This window comes from Mobula birostris, chromosome 9 (assembly GCF_030028105.1).
Source record: "Mobula birostris isolate sMobBir1 chromosome 9, sMobBir1.hap1, whole genome shotgun sequence".
NCBI lineage: Eukaryota > Metazoa > Chordata > Chondrichthyes > Myliobatiformes > Myliobatidae > Mobula > Mobula birostris.
In genome coordinates, this window is record NC_092378.1 from 118,695,201 (window position 1) to 118,716,534 (window position 21,334).

The following is a 21,334-nucleotide window of genomic DNA, read 5'->3' on the forward strand; positions in this document are numbered from 1 at the left end:
CTTAAAGGTGATCCTATTGGGACAAAAGATTCTGAGAGTTGCTGTAGTGTTTCCCCTGCTCCTGCAATAAACTAAGTAAACTGTTTGCTGTGTGATAGACCACATTTTGTCAACTCAATATCACTGCCTGATGCTGGCAATAATTATTGTTTCAGAGAATCAGAAATTAAAACATAAAATCCTACAGTATGCAAAAAAAATCTATCTCATCTATATTGGTGTTTCAGGCTATATTAGCTGTGGAACTCTACCATCTGAATCCACTACCTTCTAAATCAGGGGTAGGCAACCTACGACCCGCGGGTCAGATCCGGCCCAAGAAGGTATTTTGAAGGTATTTGCCCACGAGCAAATATTGGGATACCATGCTTATCCGGCCCATGAGCGATTTTTCCTTATTCTGAGTGTTTCATGCGACCATACTGACAGACATGCATGGCGTCTTGTTACACTGGCCCCAGGTTCGATTTTGTTCCAAACCAAACACTGGTATATACGAATAACGGGAAGGCAGACTACCTTATTAATATGTATTAGACACTTTCCATGCACGCACAGGTTTTCAGATGGGATCGTTCAAATTTGTAAACAGAAACAGCGTCACTGTGTTTTAACAAGAAATCCACGCTAAACATCCAGATATTTACATGTGCTATGATACTTGTTGAATAACTTGCATTCCGAAAAAAAATCAAAGAAAAAAAAATTCCAATGGCAATGAATGCAAAACGCAGGAAGGTAGACACTGAGTACCGAAATTTCCAAGACATTTGGACACTAGAGTACTTCTTCATCGAGCAAGCTGGGAAACCAGTTTATCTCATTTGCCTAGAAAATGTTGCTGTGAAGAAGGTGGCAAATATCAGTCGACATTACAAGACCTGCCTTAGTGGAAATTTTAACAAGTTTACTGGGCAAGCAAGGAAAGATGAAGTTGAGCGAATGAAGGCTAGTTTCGGAAAACAAGTGAATGAAGTGGACACTGCATCAGAAATTTTTCAAATGGAATTGATTGAGATGCAGTGTGACGACATATTGAGATCGAAATTTCATTCTGAAGATGTGTCAGTGCTTGACTTCTACAGAAAATATATTCATCCAAATGGGAAGTATCCTAACTTAGTGGACCATGCAAAAAAGATGGCATCATTGTTTGGCAGCATTTATCTGTGTGAGCAATTATCTTCAAAAATGAAGCACATCAAGAACCATTTGAGAACAAGATTAACTGATGCCCATCTGGATAATGTCTTGCTCTTGGCATCAACAAGTCGGGCACCCAATATTGAGAAGCTTTCAAGCAACAAACAGCATCAAGTTTCACATTGATTTATCGACTGTTTACATTACAATTTTCTTTTTTAATATACTTAATTTACCACCATTCAATGCATCATGTTCATACGTTTTATGTTTAAAGATTCTTTGTGTCCTTTTAATAGATTCAAAAGATGCCTTGATTGAAATAAATTGCAACTAAACTGAGTTCTTCGATTACTAATTGACATCCTTGGTTAAGCACAAATGATGTTCTAGCATGTGTTATTCATTAATTTGAGGCAAAACATAACTAGATGTATTTAAATGGATAATTCCCATATTTCAAGTTTTTTATGGCATTTATCTGGCCCACCGTCCGCTCATTAATACGTGATCCAGCCCACAGAGGCAAAAAGGTTGCCGACGCCTGTTCTAAATAAATAGCCAGAGCGCTGGAAAATGAATACAAGTAACAAAATTAATGAAAATACAACGTTTTCTTCTCTTTGGCAGCAGTAGAGATTGATACATGTTCATCCCTACCACCATTTTTGTTGTTTTTCCTTCTCCAGCACTTTAGAAGATGATAATGGCTTATCTACCCAACATGAAGCCCAAGGTATTATTTTTTATAATGCAGGGTGAGAGATGATGGGCAAGGAATGCAGAAGAAAGTTGTCAATTCATCTCTCAAGCTCTGAAGAGCAATCCTTGCAGTGGCTACCAAGTAGAGTTGGAATGGCTACAATTTGGAGGCAGTAGTGGGAAATCTGTCCCAGAAAGACTCTCTTCAACAGCTTCATGCCGTCTGAGGAAACTGTGGGAAACTGAATGGGATATTAAAGTGTGTGGGGAGCACAGGAATCATGCTAGTTGGCACATGTATCACTATTGTTAATAGATTAAGATGAAATGCCTTTAAAAACTTATTTTCAAAAACTGCAAAATCTCTGAATGGGACTCTTTTCAAAGTTTGTGCCTGAGGAAACCTGCAAAAGTGACAAACTTTGCAATAAGATGAGCACCTCAACTTCTATAATACTTTAAATATTTTAACTCTGAAGTGGAAAAAGCACTAACATGTCAGTGATGCAAGCATCGATTGCACTGGACTACTGCTGGTTATTCATTGGCCTCCAATTGAGTACAGATAAAGAATTTTTTTAAAAAACTAAAATCAGAGTACACTTTTTATTTCGTTCATTGAATTTAGACACTGTTCACAGGGCCAGGATATATTAAGCCTTCAATTTCCCCAAAACTAAATTACTGTAAATGATTTCCAAAGTTGAAAGAACACAGAACTCACTTATAGAGTGGCAACACTTTCAGAGACACATTGGTACGTGTGAGGAAACGTCAGTTAAAACCAATAAATTATTTTGAAATACAGAAAGTTTCACAGAGGTAATGGGAGCAGACTTTTCTGCACGAACCTACATCCCAATAACCACATAATGTGTTTATATTTAAGTGGCTAAGAAAATAAAACCATTTTTACTTGTTTTTTCATGTTTAATTTCTGCATCTGTGGCATTTTGTTTTTATTAACAATGCCAATGGGCTGGCCTGATCACAATTATAAGTTTAAGCAATTACAAAATGTTGCTACATTTCTTTGGAAAAAGAAGGGGCATGTGCAAATTGAAATACCATTTGATATAAGATTACTTTAGTTATACAACTTCCTTTTCACTAAAAGTATACAAGCGCTATTCTTTGAACTTGTACCTTATGTAGTATAAAATTATACCTAAACCTAAAATTTTTGAAGAAATAACATTCTAAATATGTATCCAAAAATTTATTTTAACAATGGAATTTAAATTCAGCCACCAGTGATGCAATGTCTGCTGTCTGCAAGAATCGTATACAACTGAACAGTCTCACATTGTTTCCAGCGTAAGTGGTTAACAGTACAAAACTATTTGCAATATTTCTACTAACTGTTGTCCTTAAGGTGCTTACAAAGCAATCATCGATCACTAAAACCAAAACATGGGGTACCACAAACTAGCCTGGTGAAATATAGTTTCTCTTGGAATAGGTTCACAACTATTGAAAGAATTCAAATCCTAGTCTATATGACCTAAATTTTACCAACTCTTATCTATAGATGTTAAAGTGAATAATCATAGCTAGGAGAAAGGAAAAGTGGAAGTATTAGCAGAGAGGCATACACCTTCCAACTAAGCATCTTGCTAGAGCATGATATTCACAGAATTGCTCAATTTAAAATTATTGTACCTAACATACAGAAAAGTGCTGAAGGAAGGAGTATACCAACTATAATGTTGGACAAAGGTAGAAGGAACAAAAAATAAATGCAATTAACAAAGAATGAAATGACCTGCCAATCATTTCAGGGCAATGCTAATGTCAATAACTGTGCACCAAAGGCACAATTTCAGCACATTCTACAAACAGGACATACAATTCACAATCTCAAAACTCAAGTCTTTGCATTAATTAGATCAGACAACTATTATACAAAGTTCAACATGTTTGGACTCTAAGTAGCTCTAATACAAGTAGCTCCAGTCTTTCGAAGAAAAATGATTCAGCACAGTAAAAAATTGAACAATTCATATTACAGAGACTTGAGACCAGAACAGAGTGTCAAGCTCTGCTCAGGCATTCTGCATATTAAATTACCGGGGCATTCTCTTCTTAACTGAACTCATGGTTATTCAATGATGAAACTAATCAGTGAATAATCCTTCAAACAGAAAAACTACTGCACTCAGACCTAATTCTCTCAACTCTTCCACACGTGTGGCAGAGAATGCTGGATAGTCCTAAAGAACAACGTCTTCAGCCAGTTCCCCCCCCCCCACCCCTTAATCCAAAACTAATAATGCACTTTGTACAGTTTCTGTCAGGATCAACTAATCAGAACAGCATAAAGTAAAAGATTTTTCATGTACCTAACTGTCCACTCCCATCTTCTTGACGATGAAAATGATGTGTGTGTATTGGGAGGAGGGAGGTAGATGTGGCTGTGGCGGAGCTGGCTGAGCCTATATAGTCCTCTGCAGCCTCTTACAACCCTGTGTATGGAGGCTCCATACCAGGCTGGATGCAACCAGTCAGAATGCAGAATGTTGTCTGCTGTACATCTATAAAAACTTTTAAGTCTTCGGTAGCATACCAAATCTCTTCAATTTCCTAATAATACAGTTGGTGTGTTTTCATCATACTTGTATTATTGTGTTGGGTCCAGGATAGATCCTCTGAGATGTTGACACTCAGGAACTTTAAGCTGCTCACCCCTCAATGAGGACTGGTATGTGTTCTCTCCATTTTCCCTTCCTGAAGTCCATAATTCGTCCCTTGGACTTGCTGAGTGCAAGGTTGTTGTGATATCACTCAACTCCTGTGACCTCCTCACCACCATCTGAGATACCTCCAACAACCTTTCTACTTCTGCACAGCCTTTGAAACTACAGAAGTTCTGCATTTGTCTGCATGTTCAACCAGCCCAGATCTTCTTGTAGTTTACTATTCTCACACTTCCGAGTTTGTGTCAGCTGCATACTTAGAAACTTTATTCTGAACATCCCTGTCAATCTGAGTGGAGAATGACATTCATGACATTCTGCCCTCAAGTCAATTTCCCATCCCTATCGTTAATAATAATTCTTGATTTCCACTGGCCTCAATTTATTAACCAGTGCCATAAGCCACAGACTTCTGAAAAACCATGCGGACACCTGCATTCTCTTCATCAACCTTCCCTATTACCTCAGAGAACTCAATCTACTAGCTTGACATAATTTCTGTTTTAACAAATCGAGGCTGTCTTTCCTTTATCAGCTCAATCTTCAAAGGTCTATTGATGATATCCTCAATTATTTTTTTCTCAAAGCCTCCCCACAACTGAGGCATGTCCTTGCACCATTTTTTGAAGAAGGTTATTGCATTTACTATTTTCCAGTCATTTGGCACCAAGCATATGGCAAGCACTTTTACTATCTCCAACTGCACAATCCTGTCTGTGCCATACTCTCCTCCCCACCCCAACACCACCAAAGGACAGTCCAGTGAGGTTGAAAAATAGGCTTGGAATAGAATGGAACAATTCAAGCATATTTTCGGATCTCCTTGCATCCATCTGGAAGTTCCTCTTTTTTTTTTGGCAGGATTATTTTTGTCTTTGCACCTTTACTCTAGAATAAAATACCCTCAAAAGATGTCAACAATATAAAATTCCTTGACAGCTAAATTTTCAACAACAACTGACCTGCAAAATGAAGTTCCTACCTATTCATTGAAACAGTAATACTTTAGAAAGGTGTACAGTGATATGCAACTTCTCACATTTGCTTGTAATGCTATACAGTGAAGGACAAGATCAGAGTCACTCTCAGAATTATTCCAGACTGCTGCATCTCTCATGTTGCTGCTCACTGTTGCATTAGCGAGATTACATACCTCCATATTCAATTAGAGAACTACATTTCCTTCCACAAACACAGGCCTTTGTCTGTGGGCATTAAGTGCATGCATACTTCTAGTATTGCGATAACTTGCAATTCATTAATATAGAACGACATATTCTAGTCTTTTGACACCTCCCCTTTAAGGATTGCAAAACTATAGCAATGCCATATGTAGCCTCAAATCCAGATCTGGACATGGTGGCTTGATGTCTATAAATATGGGCACTGAACTCCGTCAGGCTAATCAACACCTCTAGTCGCCCCCCCCCCCCCACCTCCACCACTACATACGTATCAACTAGCATCACTTTAATGTACAATTAGTGTATACAACTGTTAGCTATACATTGTGCTTTATAGGATTGCTTGAATATTAGTATATCTATATTGTGTTTTTTTGTTCATTGTGCTCTTTATACTTATTGTGTTTTCTTTAATGTACCTCTGATTCAAATGTTATTCTCCTTTATATTTGTATACTGAAGAATACCAACAATCAATCTTGAATTTTGAAAAGCCCCATGCAACAGAAAATTGGCTTCACCCAGAGTGGACTGATTTTGTGAACATTCCTGGGTATTTTACACTAATTGAATGCCTCCATTGATATGATAATTCCTTTCTTGCTTCTTATTTAATCAAATGGATAAAATAAAATAGCACTACCATATTTCTGAGTAACTCACGTTAAACATAAACATCAAATAACCTACATGCAATAGTGTTCTGCCAAGTTTTGTCCCCATTAAGAACACCGAATGTCCATGCAGCCATATGATGAATATATTCCATAATTTAACACCTGCTACATTTTCAGGACTGTTAATTATGGAAATAAAATTTGACAAATTAAATTCATCACAAAACTCTGACACTAAAGGAACAAACTACCAGAAGTAACAAATGAAGATTTAAATATGTTAGTTGGGAATAAACAACAATTTCTAGCATTTCAATGTTTTTCAACACTCTGCTTATCATAAACTCTGTAAGACTATTTAGTTTTCTATAATTTAATATAAACCATTATTCATATATCATGATGAAAAGTGCAACATTAGAAGAATGAAGATTATATCTTACTCTTGTTGAGATGAAAAAGGATTGCTTTCCTTAACAGAAATCACATCATTTTCAATTAGTACCAACAAGAGTCACACTACAATGTATTAATCTACCAAAAGACAACTTTCCTAAGTGTTCTGAAAGATATCACTTCAAATTAAGTAATACTTGTATTCGAAGGAATGAAACAATATTCAAGAACCAAACAAAGTTAACTTAAATCTCAATTCAGCATCGACTCATAACCATCATCTAACTTTGTAAGATCTTACCAAGGAAATGGATACAAATTATAAACTCAAACTAATACATTTCCAATTCCAGGGGGAAAAGAAAAGAAAATAAATAAATCAATAAATCGCGGATCTGAAGTACAACTACTGTTTCTCTCCTGACAAATATCGCCTGATGTATTGTGTTTCTAGCATTTTCTGTATTTCCCTTGCCAAAGTAGAGGTGCACATTCCTTTACCCGAAATTCTGAAATCCGAAAAGCTCTGAAAACCGAAGTTTTTTCGTCAACAGCTGACGTCACTCAGGTGTGATGTGGCAGCACTAGCACAGGCCACCAGATGTCAGTTGTGGCTCAGCGCTCATACTGGTTACACGTGCATTTGCTGTTCACTGATATCTTGCGTTCACTGTTGACTTTGTGTTTAATTTAACTGTGAAAATATCAAAAAGAGCTGCAGATACCCCTATGGGTAACAATGAGAAAAAGAGAAGGAAGCATTTATCATTATCAATAATGCAGAAAGTGGAGTTATTGCAGAAGCTTGATCGTGGTGTGTCTGTGCGGCGTCTCGCTGAAGAAACTAGTGTCGGAACTACCACTGTATATGATTTAAATAAACAGAAAGATAAGTTACTTAAGTTTTATAGTGACAGTGACGTTCTACATTTATTCTAGTAAGTCATTTACCATGTGTTTGACTCGGTTTGTTTGAAGCTGTATTTTTTTTTATGTTTTATTGAATGTTTTTGTTGGAAATAAAATTTCTTCTTGTCATTATTCCCTAAACAATACAGTATAACAATTATTTACATAGCATTTACATTGCATTAGGTATTATAAGTAATCTAGAGATGATTTAAAGTATACAGAGGACGTGCGTAGGTTTGATGCGCGGCTGGGTCTTAAAGTCCACCACACTGAGACAGGTTAAACAAGGGACTTGAGCATACGTGTTTTTTGGTTTGGGGGGTGGGGGGGGGGGGTCTGAAATCCGAAAAATTCTGAATTCTGAAATGCAACTGGCCCCAAGGATTTCCGATAAGGGATTGCGGACCTGTAGTACCTATAAAATCAGATGAATTCATAAGTGGTACTTGATGCTAGAAATGAGAGGGATCCAAAATGTAGCACTCTAGTTTTTAGTCTAATCTAATGATGCACAACATATGGCCCATAACCACCACAGTAAAAAGCTCTGTGAGAACACCCATCCCTACCCTAATTTATTACAGTATACTCCAGGAGGCAGGAGTTCCTTTGGCCCAGAAGTTTTCCCATAAATAACCTAACAATTAGGGCATAGCACCACAGAGCACAGGAACAGGTCCTTGGCCCATGATGTCTGTGCCGATCATGATGCTAATTTAAGTAGAACATAAAACAGCCAAGCACAGGAACTGCCCTTTGGCTCAATGGCAAGGAATCCAAAATGGCAAGGATGATTCCAAGACAACAGGCCTCGTTGTACAGAGTTAGCAGAGATCTATGGTTTTCCTTCACATATTTTTTTCCTGTCCATTTCCTTCTAATATCCTCTTCCCACCTTTCCTCAATACCCTGTACTTATTCTTCATTCTCCCTCATCTCCCTCATCACTTACTGACCCTCTCAATTTACCTACTCACCACCCAACCTACACTTAACGCAACTCCTTACCCCTTCTCTCCAGTTGCTAACTACTTCATCGAAATTAAGGCCGCCCTTTCCTCCCTCCACCAACCCCTAATTTTAACAGCCACATATTCTGATGCCTGTGGCCAGGTAATATAACCAGCACCGATTTGGGAGAATCCTCAGCTGTCAGACATCAACTGATTATGATCTTACATTTAAGAGGAGCACGGGCAGATGCCCAGAGTTCATTGTATATGTGGAGTAATGCATAACATTATGCTTTGCACCAAGAGGAGAATGCCCACATCACTTTGCCTTTGTGTTATTTGGCATGTTGTGCTGCTGCAGTATGGATCTTCATCCCCAAAATGGAAACCACTTTACTTCATCTTTGGATTTTATGCTGCTTATGCACTCACAATAACATGACCATGCCAATGTCTCCATGATTGCCTCTCTATATCTGAATTTTGAATTAAGCCCATGACATTTACAATTAACAATAATTTCCAAGAATTAACATTTCTATTTTGGTTTAGTAATTTTATAATGTGTTTTCTCGACTCAACAGAACTAATGCTCGAAAACTGGTGGTAAAGATTGGTGGTATTGTGGTTAGCATAGAAGACTGCCAAGAATATAGTGAGATATAGATCAGTTGTAGATATGGGAGGAGAAACGGCAGATGAAGTTTCACCTGGCTAAATGTGAAATGTTGCACTTTGGGAGATCAAATGTAAGGAGGCAGTACACCATTAATGGAAAGAACCTTAAGAGGGATCTTGAGGTCCAAGTCCATGGTTCCCTGAAAATGACTACACAGATCAATAGGGTGGTGAAGAAGGCACATCAACCTTTATTAGTTGAGGAACTGAGTTCAGGAGTTGCTAAGTTATTCTGCAACATTAAAAACTCTAGTAATGCTGCAGCAGGAGTAATGCATTCAATTCTGGTTGCCCTATTATAGGAAGGATGAGGAAGTATTGAAGATGTAGAAGAGGATTAGCAAGATGTTGCCTGGATTGGAGCACACATGCAATAAGGAGAAATTGGACAAATTTGAGTAGTCTGGACTGGCTGAGGCTGAGGGAAGATCGGATAGAAGTTCACAAGATTATGAGAGGTCATAGAGTAGACAGCCAATATCTTTTTCACACTGTTGAACTATCTAGTACCAGAAGGCATCCATTTACAGTGAGAGGAGCAAATTCAAAGGAGACAGGACTCAAATTCAAAGGTGAGAGGTGCAAGTGTTTAGATTTAGATTAGATTATGAGAACACTCAGTCTTCTTTTATTGTCATTTAGAAATGCATACATGCATTAAGAAATGATACAATGTTTCTCCGGAGTGGTATCACAGAAAACAGGGCAGACCAAAGACTAACACTGACAGAACCACATAATTATAACAGATAGTTACAGCAGTGCAAAGCAATACCATAATTTGATAAAGTACAGACCATGGGTACAGTAACAAAAGTCTCAAGGTCCTGAGTCGATCGACTCCTGAGTCCCCGATAGCAGGCGGCAAAAGGGAGAAACTCCCTGCCATAAACCTCCAGGTACCGTCAACTTGCCAATACCTTGGAAGCAGCCGACCCCAACCGACACTGAGTCCATCTGTCCGAAAACTTCGAGCTTCCGACCAGCCTCTCCCGATACAACCTCCCGAGCGCCATCCTCTGCCGAGCGCCTTCGACCTCTCCCCGGCCGCTGAAACACACAAAGCCGAGGATTTTGGGGCCTTCAGCTCCGGAGATTCCGGTTACCACACAGTAGCAGTGGCAGCGAAGCCGGCATTTCAGAAGTTTTCCAGATGTTCCGCTGTGCTCTCACGTCTGTCTCCATCAAATCAGAATTGTGCACGGTCCCCTACTTGGCAGATATTCATCACTGAAGTGGCCGCGCACGCTGCCGTCACGCCGCCATCTTCTCCCCCTGCCTGAAAAGAGGCAGTTTTCAGGTCCTGCTGGTGAGTTTCACTGATAAGGACCCTAAAAGAGGCTTAGTTGCAAATTGTTATTGAATAATTGATGGTTAATTGGCAGCAGCCAATAAAAAGAAGCAAATGTCAAATGGAGGAGCCATAATCATGATAATAGGATGGTTAATTCCTTATGTCTTCCTGGGGTTTTTGGCTTTCAGTTGCTGTAACAATCCAGAGTTGGGGCAGGAAGTGACGAAGAAGATGGAGGTAGTGAACGGGAGATAGTATTGAATGATAGGAATTTTATTGGAGGAAGGCGAATAGCAGGTTTCTGAGAGCTAGAAAAATAAGAGGCGAATTGAGGATTGCGGTGATTTACCGTCAAGTAATGAAGGCAGTAGACTGGATTTAAATAGATTAAGGAAGGAAGCGTTAAAGGTATTGCTGAGTTTTGAATGTAGACCTGTTTCTGATATCTGATTAGATTAACAAAAGATTTGAAAAAAAAGTGTGAGATTTTGTTGGAGTGAAAATGAAAGGTATCGACAGTCATCTTGAATGTTACTATGAAAATGAAGATTTGGAGGATGTAATCATTGTATCAAAACCACGAGGCAGGAAACATGAAGATGATGAAAATGACGACGACACATCTGAACTTGAGCTAGTGACTACACAGGAAAGCTATGAAAGCAGTCCATTACTTGCACTAGAAGTCCAGGCTGATTTTGTTCATTTACAGTCAATGAAAAGGAAATAGCAGTGTACACTGGATGAATTCCTTCAATAACTACTAGGAACAAATTTAGTTTTAAAGTACTATGGTAGAATTGGTGGTGTTCTATTTGTTCTGTATTTCATTGAAATACATAATTTGTTGCTCGTAAGTGGTAATTTTATTTAATACCTTTTTAACTATTTCCATGAAACTTTAGCTAATAGGCCAAAATGTACTGGTCCTGACGTGCCCAAATTAACTGGAATCCACTGTGTAACTTACCCCTCCTTGTGAAGCATCATTAATAACTTCTAGAGTTAGATCTTTTATCTCTAGACTTTTTTTAATACAATTTTATTTTTTTCTGTCCTACTTTTTGTTTGTGCTGTACAATTTACCACATCTTCCCACTAAATTACCACATCTACAAGATAAATGTGTGGCCTAAGAGCTGGTGTGGGGGGAGGGGGGAAGAAGGGGATTCAGGTTCTTGGATCATTAGGATCATTTCAGGGGTAGAGGTGACCTGTGCAAAAGGGATGAGTTGCACTTGAACCAGAGGGTGACCAATATCCCTAGCAGGGAAATTTGCTTTTGCCACCAGGGAGGATTTTAATTAAATTGGCACTCAACATTGAAACAACCAAAGCATTTAAGCCTGGCAATCAGAGTAGCCATGTTTACTATATTTCATTAGCTTGAGGAGACTACCATGGAGGATATTCTAACTGGTTGCATCACTGTCTGGTATGGAGGGGCACTCCACAGGATCTGAAAAAGCTGCAAAAAGTTGTAAACTCAGCCAGTTCCATCATAGGCACTAGCCTCCCCAGCACAGAGGACACCTTCAAAGGGGGTTACCTCAAAAGGTGGCACCCGTCATTAAGGATGTGCCCCCTTCTCATTGCTACCATCAAAGAGATTATACAGGAGTCTGAAGAAACATACTCAATGTTTCTGGAACAGCTGCTTCCCCTCTGCCATCAGATTTCTGAATGGACAATGAACCTCACTAAAGGGCATGACAAGGTACAGAAGTAGTCAAGGTCATCTACTGCAACCGAGAAAGACCCCAGTTTATGATGACTATTTGCACCATTGGACCCAGAATTCAGATTGAGAGAGTGGAACTGCCCCAGTCCAATAACTTTTCTACTTTATAAACTCTACCTCACAGGTCCCCGTCATTGTTGGATACGATGGACAACCAACATTGCAAAGCACTGCTGCCACAAAACAACAAATTGCACAAAATATGCCAGTGATATTAAGCCTGATTCTGATTTATAATAAAAGGGCAAATAGAACCACCCCTTTAAATTGCATCTATTTCAATGCACATATATAACAGGTAGAGTGGGGGGATTGAGGGAATTAATTATCTTCAGGGATTGGGATGTTGTGGCTAAGAGGAGGACAGGACTGATAGCTCAATGTGCTGGGATACTGATGCTTTATGCACAACAGGAACAGGTATGAGTGGAAGGAGCGCTGCCATTTTAATAACGAGGACCTAAAAGCAGTGCTTGGGAGGTTGGGAGGGAAAGAAGAGGGATATTATTGAGGGATCATGAGGCCATTTGGGTAGAACTTAGGAAGAAGACAGGGAATGGTCACCTTGGTAGGGCTATGACAACCTGTCCCACTTCCCTATAGCCAATAGGCACTTAAGCAAATGTGTTGAGAGATTGCACGTTGTGAGAACAGTAGGGTAATGCTAATGGGAGATTTCAAATTTTCCAGTATTAACTGGAGAGGGTGTGGAGGAGGATAGACGGGCTAGTATCATGCTTCATCCCCAGCAGCTGCGTAACAGAGGACTCTCTGATCTACGGGCTGTTCCCGGGGACGCACACGGAGACCAACATCCGGTGCTGCTGGCAGATCATCAACTCGGTGAAAGACGCTCTTTGGTCGGCCCGAAACTTGATGATCTACCAGCACATGGAGATGTCTGTGGGAGAATGCTGCCAACTGGCACATTCTCGGCTGCAGGAGTACGTGCTGAGGGACGCACTGAAACTTGGTGCAACCATCGCAAGGGCCCGGTGGGGAAGGACCACGGTATAGGTTTCTTAACTGGCAGGAGTGGGAGGGGTCAGGTGGCAGGGAGTATACCCCTCAACAATGATGTGGTAAGGTGAACAACTGGAGTGCCACGTGGGTGACCATAAGTATGGATATGTACAGACTATAAGGGAAAGTATGTAAAGGATGGAAAGTTATTGAATGGTATATATTTATTTTTGAATAAAGTATATTTTGAAATTTAAAAAACTGGAGCAACTAGAGTATAGAAGGCCTGGATGGGGCAGAGTTTGTGCTGTGCGTTCAACAGTTTCCTCACATTCAATATAGAGAAATCTACTCAGAAAGGAGCAGTACTGGACTTCCTCTTGGAGAACACGGTGGGCCAAGTAACTGAGTTGGCAGCTGGGGAGCACTTTGGGTCCAGTAACAACAATTTCATTGGTTTTTTTATAAAGTAGCTATGGAAAAAAATAAAACAGGTCTACAGGTTAAAGTCCTGAGCTGAAGCTTTGAAGGTACCAGGCAGATCTAGACAGGGCTGAACGGGCAGCTATTTAAAGTCAAAGGAATTGCTGGAAAGTGGGAGGCTTTTAAAAGGGTCATATCAAGAATCCAGGAGAAGCATGTTCCTGTTAGGGTGAAGGGTAGACATATCGAGTTCAGTAAACCCTGGCTGATGAGAGATAAAGGCACTGGTCAGGAAAGGGAAGCATACAATACCTTTAGGCATCTGGGTACAAATGAAGACCATCTCTTGAAGACAACAAAGATTAAGAGGGAAATGAGAGGACAAAAGCAGTGTATGAGATGAATTTGACAGACAGGGTTAAAGATAATCCTCACGAGGTTCTTCAGTTGTATTAACAGTGAAAGGGTGATTAGGGAGAGACTTGTTCATCTTAAACACCAAAACGGTTGCCTCTGTGTAGAGGGACATGAGATGGCTAACATTTTTAATGTCCATTACTCCTTGGCATTTATCAAGAAAAATATCACTGATGCCAGAGAAATAAGAGTAATAGGTCTTGGAACATGTGTATTTTATGAGCAAGGAGGTATCTGTGGCCTTGAAGAGTATTAAGATGGGCAAATCACCAAGGCTTGACCTCTAGACCTTGCAAGAGGTGAGGGAAAAAACTTGAGAGGCTCTTGTAGAGATAAATGCTTTATTATCCATTGGTGAAGCTCCAGAAAACTGGAGGATGGCAAGGACAGGCCAGGAAGCTACAGACCAGTAAGCCCAACTTCAATTGTACGAAAGTTACTGGAGAGAATCCTGATGCAAGATTTACCATCACTTGGATAATCAGGGCCCAACCAGGTCTTGTGTGTGGAAGGTCATGTCTAACAAAGCTGAGTTTTTGAAGGGGTAACTAAAGGGATAGATGAATATAAAGTAGTGGATGTTGCTTATATGGACTTTAAGGCCATTGACGAGGTCCTTCATACCAGGCTGATGTAGAAGATTAAGTTGCATGGGATTCAGGGAGAGCTAGCAAAGTGGATACAGAATTGACTATGATAGGACGTGGAGGGCGATGTTTGAAGGCCAATTCTCTCACAGGAGGCCTGTGACTAGTTAAGGTGCCCCAAGGGTCATTGCTGGGACCTCTGTTAGTCATTATTTATGTACAGTCCAGACTTGGATATGACTGTACATGATATGATTAGGAAGTTTGCTGATGACACTAAATTAGATGGTCTTGTTCATAGTGAAACAGCTTACAAAAAATCTCAATCAGTTGGGGAGTTGGGACAAGGAAATGGAAATGGATTTCAATTTAAGTGTAAGGTAATGCATTTGTTTTCGGCACCAGGGTAGGACTTGTACAGCGAATAGCAGGGCAATGACAAATGTTGTGGAACAGGAGGACCAAAGACTACAAGTGCACAGTTCTCTGGCAAAAGCCACAAAAGTAGACAGGGCACTGAGGGTGTTTGCATGCTGGCTGTCAAAAAGAGATTTGAGAATGAAGAGGTTGGCCATACTAGATCTTTATTCCTCAGAGTATAGCAGAATGAGAGATAACCTCAAGATTATAAAATCATGAAGGTATGGATAAGACAGACAGTCAATATCTTTTTCCTAGGGTTGTGGAATCCAAAACTAGAGGATACATACAATATAACAGGGATAGACTTAGAGAGACCCAGGTGGTAACTTTACACAGAGGGTAAATGCCTGAAATGAACTGCCAGAGGAAGCAATTGAAGCTGGTACAATTGCAACATTTAAGAGGCAATTGAATAGGTGCATGGAGTGGAAGGGCTTCGAGGATTATGAACCAAACATGAGCAACTGGGACTAGTTGAGAAGATGCTGTGTTCAGCATGGACCAGTTGGGCTGAAGGGCCTGTTTCCGGGCTGTATTGCTCCAGCACCGAATTGCATTCAACCATTTTTTTTTATAGTGGCAGGTGCCTGGAATTTGCTGCCTGGGGTGGTGGAGGCAAATACAATAGTAGCCTTCAAAATGTTCTTAGGTTGGCACATGAATGTGCAAGAAATAGAAAAATTTGGACACCGTATAGGCAGAAGGGATTAGTTTAGTGGGCATTTGATTAGTTTGGCACAACATTGGGGACTGAAGGGCATGCTACACAGCTTGATGGTCTATTTTAAAAAAATCAATTGAACACTAAAAAATCAGGATGTGGGCATTGGCATGTTCAGCATGCCCTGCCTATGCATAATTTAGATGCTAAGCAAATTCTTGAACTGCTTCAGTTTGAAATGTATGAATTGAGAGAAGGATGGCAGCTTGCAAACCCCAACAAAATGCACAAATACAAATCATAATGATAAAGTAGCTCATTTGGAAAAGGGGGGGGGGGGAGGAGGAGACTAGCAAACTTTGACAGCTAACAGTGAAATGTTAACCTTTGGCACTATGACAATGTGGCATGCATGCTCAATTTCTATTCTAGGGTTCCTGAGTTCACTTGCTTTGCTGTTAGAAATTAAGAGAGGAAGGCCCTGGAAATAAGAAATTACTACAAAGGATCTCAATCAGAATATTTTATCAAGCAACCCAAAAATCAACTGAGAATGACAGTGGAAACTTTCCAAGAGAAGACACTTGCCCATGCTTACAGGTAAGAGAACTCAAAAGTCAATAAAATGGGAGATGAAAATAATACAACCCAGATGGGAGCCCTGTTTGCAAAAAAAAATACACAGCCTGCAGCACCACTGGCCGGAAACTTTTATTATCTCCAAATTCAAAAATCACCAGTAAACCCAGATATGTGACAAGAAAGAATTGTTTACGAATTAAGATGCTTTATTCGCTATGAACAGAAGTCACAAAACTAGTAAAGGAAAGCCCCTCAATTAAATTCTGAGAAATGCTTCCAGAAACTTAATTTCTCTAGAAATAGAACCATTCATGTATCAAGGTGAAGGTGCCAAAATATCAAGTTTAAAAACTTAATGAAAATGGTATAAACCTTTATGAAAAATCATTTTCTAAGTGGTGCAACTATCCTGTTAAGAAGTTGCCCAATGCAACCTAAAAAATCTGCTCTGAAGACCCAAGGGTGCAATTATTTTAAAAATGATGCATTAAGTTACAGATGTGGTACATTTAACAAAAACACAATTGGCATGCTGCAAATTAAAACTAATTAAAAGGAATTTGTACTTTCATCTTCAAATTAGTTGGAAAATTAAAATGGATGCTGCTACAGAACGCCATTAGAACTATATTTCCTTTTGATACTAAAGGAAAAAGACTTTCGATTACAGTTTGCAAATAAAATGTAAAATGTATTACCATAATTTCTAAACAATATGCAAGTAAATGGATCTGTGTTCTAAGACAGTGTATTTCTACAATGTTATTTCCTCGCTTATTACTCAACATTGCAGACAGTCTCCTATGCTCTACTATTAGCTTATGCTGCCATTTAGTCAAAACATTGTGATTCAAAGTCCATTCCAAGTACCTGAACAAATTATCTAAACTGACAGTCCAGAGCACATGATGTGGGAGCATGGTATCTTCAGAGATGAAGTCTTTCGCATTGTGTCTTTCTATTTCAGATGTGAAATGAGTTTGAAGAGTAATTTAATTAGGCCAATATTTACCACCAACAAGGTGCCAAGAAACAGTATCTGGTTATTTATGGTTATGCTAACTGTAAACACTTGGTTTCTGCAAATCTGTGATATAACAGTGAATGTAAATGAGAAGTAATTGATTTTGAACCTCTTTGGCATGTCCCAAGGTGGAGAAAGGCATTTTTGTAATTCAAAATCCCAATGAATTGCAGGAGAGGGTATCAGACAGCTTTTTAAAATTTAAACCTTTTTTAAATTCCATTTCTCCTGGTCCCCAAACTCACACAGAAAAATGTTCACAAGAACACGCTCATTTAAATAATAAGATTTACAAGCCACAGTATGTTCCTAATAAATTAAATCCAGTTCTTAGTTCACTGGAAAATAGTTTCTCATTAATGTATAAAGCAAGACCTTTAAGAGATATTGAATTTCATGGCTCCATTGAAACAATGTCCTGACAATGTTTTAGACATCATCTACTCTGTGAATTGTTAAAATTATATGGTTACAAACATAACAGAAATATCTAAAATCAATCCACTCCGTTTTATAGATCTATGGCTTCTTCTTCCCTATCAAGGACCTACCTGCTTCGTCGCTCTTTTTACTAAGCTCGAATAGCCTAGCCCTCTGACACGCTGTCTATTTGCTATGTTTACATTAGGTGGTTATGGCCTAGACGCCAGGTGGAAGTCTCCGGCCTCGAGTTGTTGAGGAGTGGGCTGACGCCGTGAAGAGGCTCGGGGTTGACTTTAACTCCCAGCCCGGCGCAGGCCTCGTTTTTTAAAAAAAACAAAAGAAGTTGCCGTCCGTTTCTTTTTGGCTCTCCCCTCTCCCCACTCCCCACCTCCCCCTTCCCCCCTTACTCCCGCAGGCGGTACTCACTGTCGGGGCAGCAATAACGGCGGTGCCCCTCTCCTCTGGAATGCACCGTCCACGAAGACACCGTTCTTGCCGAGACACTTCAGATAAAAGTGCGGCTCCTGGAAGGTGATCTGCAGGTGGCGGCGGGAGATAAAGCTTGAGTGGCCCATATTCACGTCCACGGGACCCTGGCTGGAGTTGCGGCCAATGGTCACTGACTGCTGCCGCATCAGATACTCGAAATCACGGCCCTCGAGTTTGGCGATAGCGGTGTCGGGCGGGGCCTGCGGGTCAAGGCCCAGTTCCCAGCACACGACGCCGGCCTTGAGTTGACCGCTTAGCCGGCTCGGGCTGCAAGGAGCCGATTTGAGAGCCAGCAGCGCTCGGGCGCCGGTGTCGTCGCCTTCGCTGTCAGAGGGCAACAAGACTGCCTGCATGTCGCAGGGTGGGGTGAAGGATAGCCGCAGGCGCCGGGTTCGGTCCGAGGGGGCCTGTGAATGAAGGCGACCGGGTACAGCCTCGGATCGGCGGCTTGGGGAGCGCCGTGTGTCTCCTGTTAGAGAGGAGTCATAACACGCCGGGAGGAGGAGGGCGGGCCAGAGAGAAAACACGGACTGGAGTCCCTTCCAGTGCAAGAAACAGAAACCCGAACAACTGTGCAACAAAGCACAGATGTTCCAAAGCTTTGTAAAGATAATAAAATAATTTTTATTTGAGTAACAGATACAAAATGCTGGAGAAACACAGCAGGTCAGGCAGCATGTATGGAAAGTCTGACCTGCCTGAGTACCTCCAGCATTTTGTATGTGTTATTACAGAATCTGTAGAATCTCTTCAGTTCTGAATACTTTTTAGGTGTGTTATGAGACAGGAAATGGAGTAATCTGTTTGCAAACCTCACAAAGGGAATGTGAACATGATCTGACATTTTGCTTTTTAGTAATGTTCATAGCACCAGGAATAATCTCATGTTTCTAACATAAGTAGTGCCACAGGGCCTCAGTTGCTCACCTGAGCAAACAAATGGGATCTCTGTTTGACATGGAGACCCAAGAGATTGTATCTGCTGGAATCTGAAGAAACAAACAACTCCTCCCTCCCTGCCCACCCACCATAGATGCTGCTCGACCCTCTGCATTCCTCCAGCAGCTTATTTATTGAATTTTATTTAACATCATGGTACATGGAACTTAGAAAAATAGAGGGCTATGTGTTACAGAAATATAGGCAGCTTCGAGAGTAGGTTATGTGGTCAGCACAACATTGTGGGCCGAAGGGCTTGTAATGTGCCGTAGATTTTCTATGTTTTTATCTTGTCCAAGGGTAACAGTGCAACACTCCAAGAACAGCACTGGAAACTCAACCCTGAATTTTGCTCGTTTCCACACTGCGGCTTAAAACATCTATTTATTTAACATTTTTAATGAAGCAATGATCCAATGATGCAGAATTGTATAAAAGAACAATTTTGAGCTACATAAAGAGATATCAAAAAATAAAAATTAAAAAGCTGCCAAGGCCAGAAATCTGAAATAAGATCAGAAAATGGTGGAAACAATCAACAAGTTGAGCACATCTGTGAGAAGAAAAACTAAGTTAAAGTTTCAGGTTAAAGTACAAAGATGTTGCTAAGCAGCTGAGCACTTTTTAAAAAATCTGTTTTTGTAGGGAGGTATTAGAGGCGATGATCAAAAGAAGTCGATTTAAAAGGTCTTAAAGTAAAAGTGGTAGAGTACTTTTAAGTACTTTTTTAAAAATTTCATCCTGATGCAGTGTAGGAAACTCAGCAAGTAGTTTCTGCACAGTGAGTTCTCAGAAACAGCAATGTGACAAATGAATACACAATTGTTTTTTTTTATATAATGTAGAACTAGGGATAGACAATGGACGCAGCATCAGGAATTGCTTCTTTGAAATGATTCCATTGGGTTGTTAACGCCCACCTGAGAAATCAGACCATTATACACTGACATTTTCCTGCGTTAGAATAGATCCATGCTTTGGAAGTAGTGCAACAAGAAATCACAAGAATGATTCCAGGGATGGAGAGGATTGTCCATTGTGAAGAGATTATAAATGAAAAATGAATTCTCTAGCATTCAAGATAAAAGAATTGCCTCATTTAAACATATATTTTTAAAGGTTCTGACAGGAGAAGATGCCTACTTTGAACGCTGGACAGTAATGAGCATGATTGCCTCTGGACATTGAATTGGTCTCTTAGGATTGAAATGAAAAGAAATGTTTTCATTCAGAGGTGTGTAGAATTTTGTAATTCTTTACTCCTGAGGCTGTTGGATGCTCGGTAGTTGAATATTTACAAGCCAAAGGTCAATATGTTTCAAGATACCAAGGCAATCAAGAAATGCAATTTGCCAAGAGTGGAAAGATGAAAGCAGTCATGGTTTTATTGAAATTTGGAATACATTAAATGAGTCAATTAACCCACAGTATCTGCTCATGTTTTATGTTACATAGTGATCATCAACCAGAGGCCATTAATTTAGATAATTGCTAATAGAACAGTTAAGAAAACAGTTACATTGATGTTGGTTGTATGGCACCTGCAGTATGTCAAACCACTTTAATAAAGTACTTTTGAAAAGTAGTCACTATTTTAATGTAGGAAGCAGAACAGGAAATATGCATATTACAAATTAACAATGTGATAGATAACCCCCAAATGTTGCTTTTGCTCTTTACAATGTTCTATTTTCTGAGTAAACTAACTCAGTTTTCTATAAGATGTACATTATCCACTTCATTACACCTCCTCGTCATTAGCAAACATGTCGGTGTCCATGAATGTGCTTCCCAATACAGGTGTCAGTAATGAATAAATGTCAATCTGATCACCAGCTGAGCTCCCTGCTTTTTCTTGAATGGGAAATATGGAAATTTTATGTTCATCCGGGAGGCAGATGGATATTGCATCTCACCCTCAAAATCAAGGTTACGTGCTCAAGATCTATCTGTTTTCCTGAGAGGGAATGCTATTAGCTTAAATGGGCAGGGCAGACTAATATCAGAGAGAGGACTTTTGTGAGCATTGGATGGAAAGAAGATGAGACCAGGATCATTTGAAAAGGTGATTGGGCTGATCTTTAAAA

General features: G+C 39.9%; 1 protein-coding gene across 1 annotated transcript in view; it reads right to left on the reverse strand.

Moving 5' to 3' along the window:
* Window positions 1-19,152, reverse strand: part of foxk1 (forkhead box K1) — a 139,594-nt gene extending 120,442 nt beyond the window's left edge. Inside the window, 3 exon segments of the mRNA XM_072268698.1 lie at window positions 18,246-18,934; window positions 18,936-19,002; window positions 19,004-19,152. Of these exon segments, the coding sequence (XP_072124799.1) occupies window positions 18,246-18,934; window positions 18,936-19,002; window positions 19,004-19,152 (905 nt within the window).
* Between the last annotated feature and the right edge of the window lie 2,182 nt (window positions 19,153-21,334).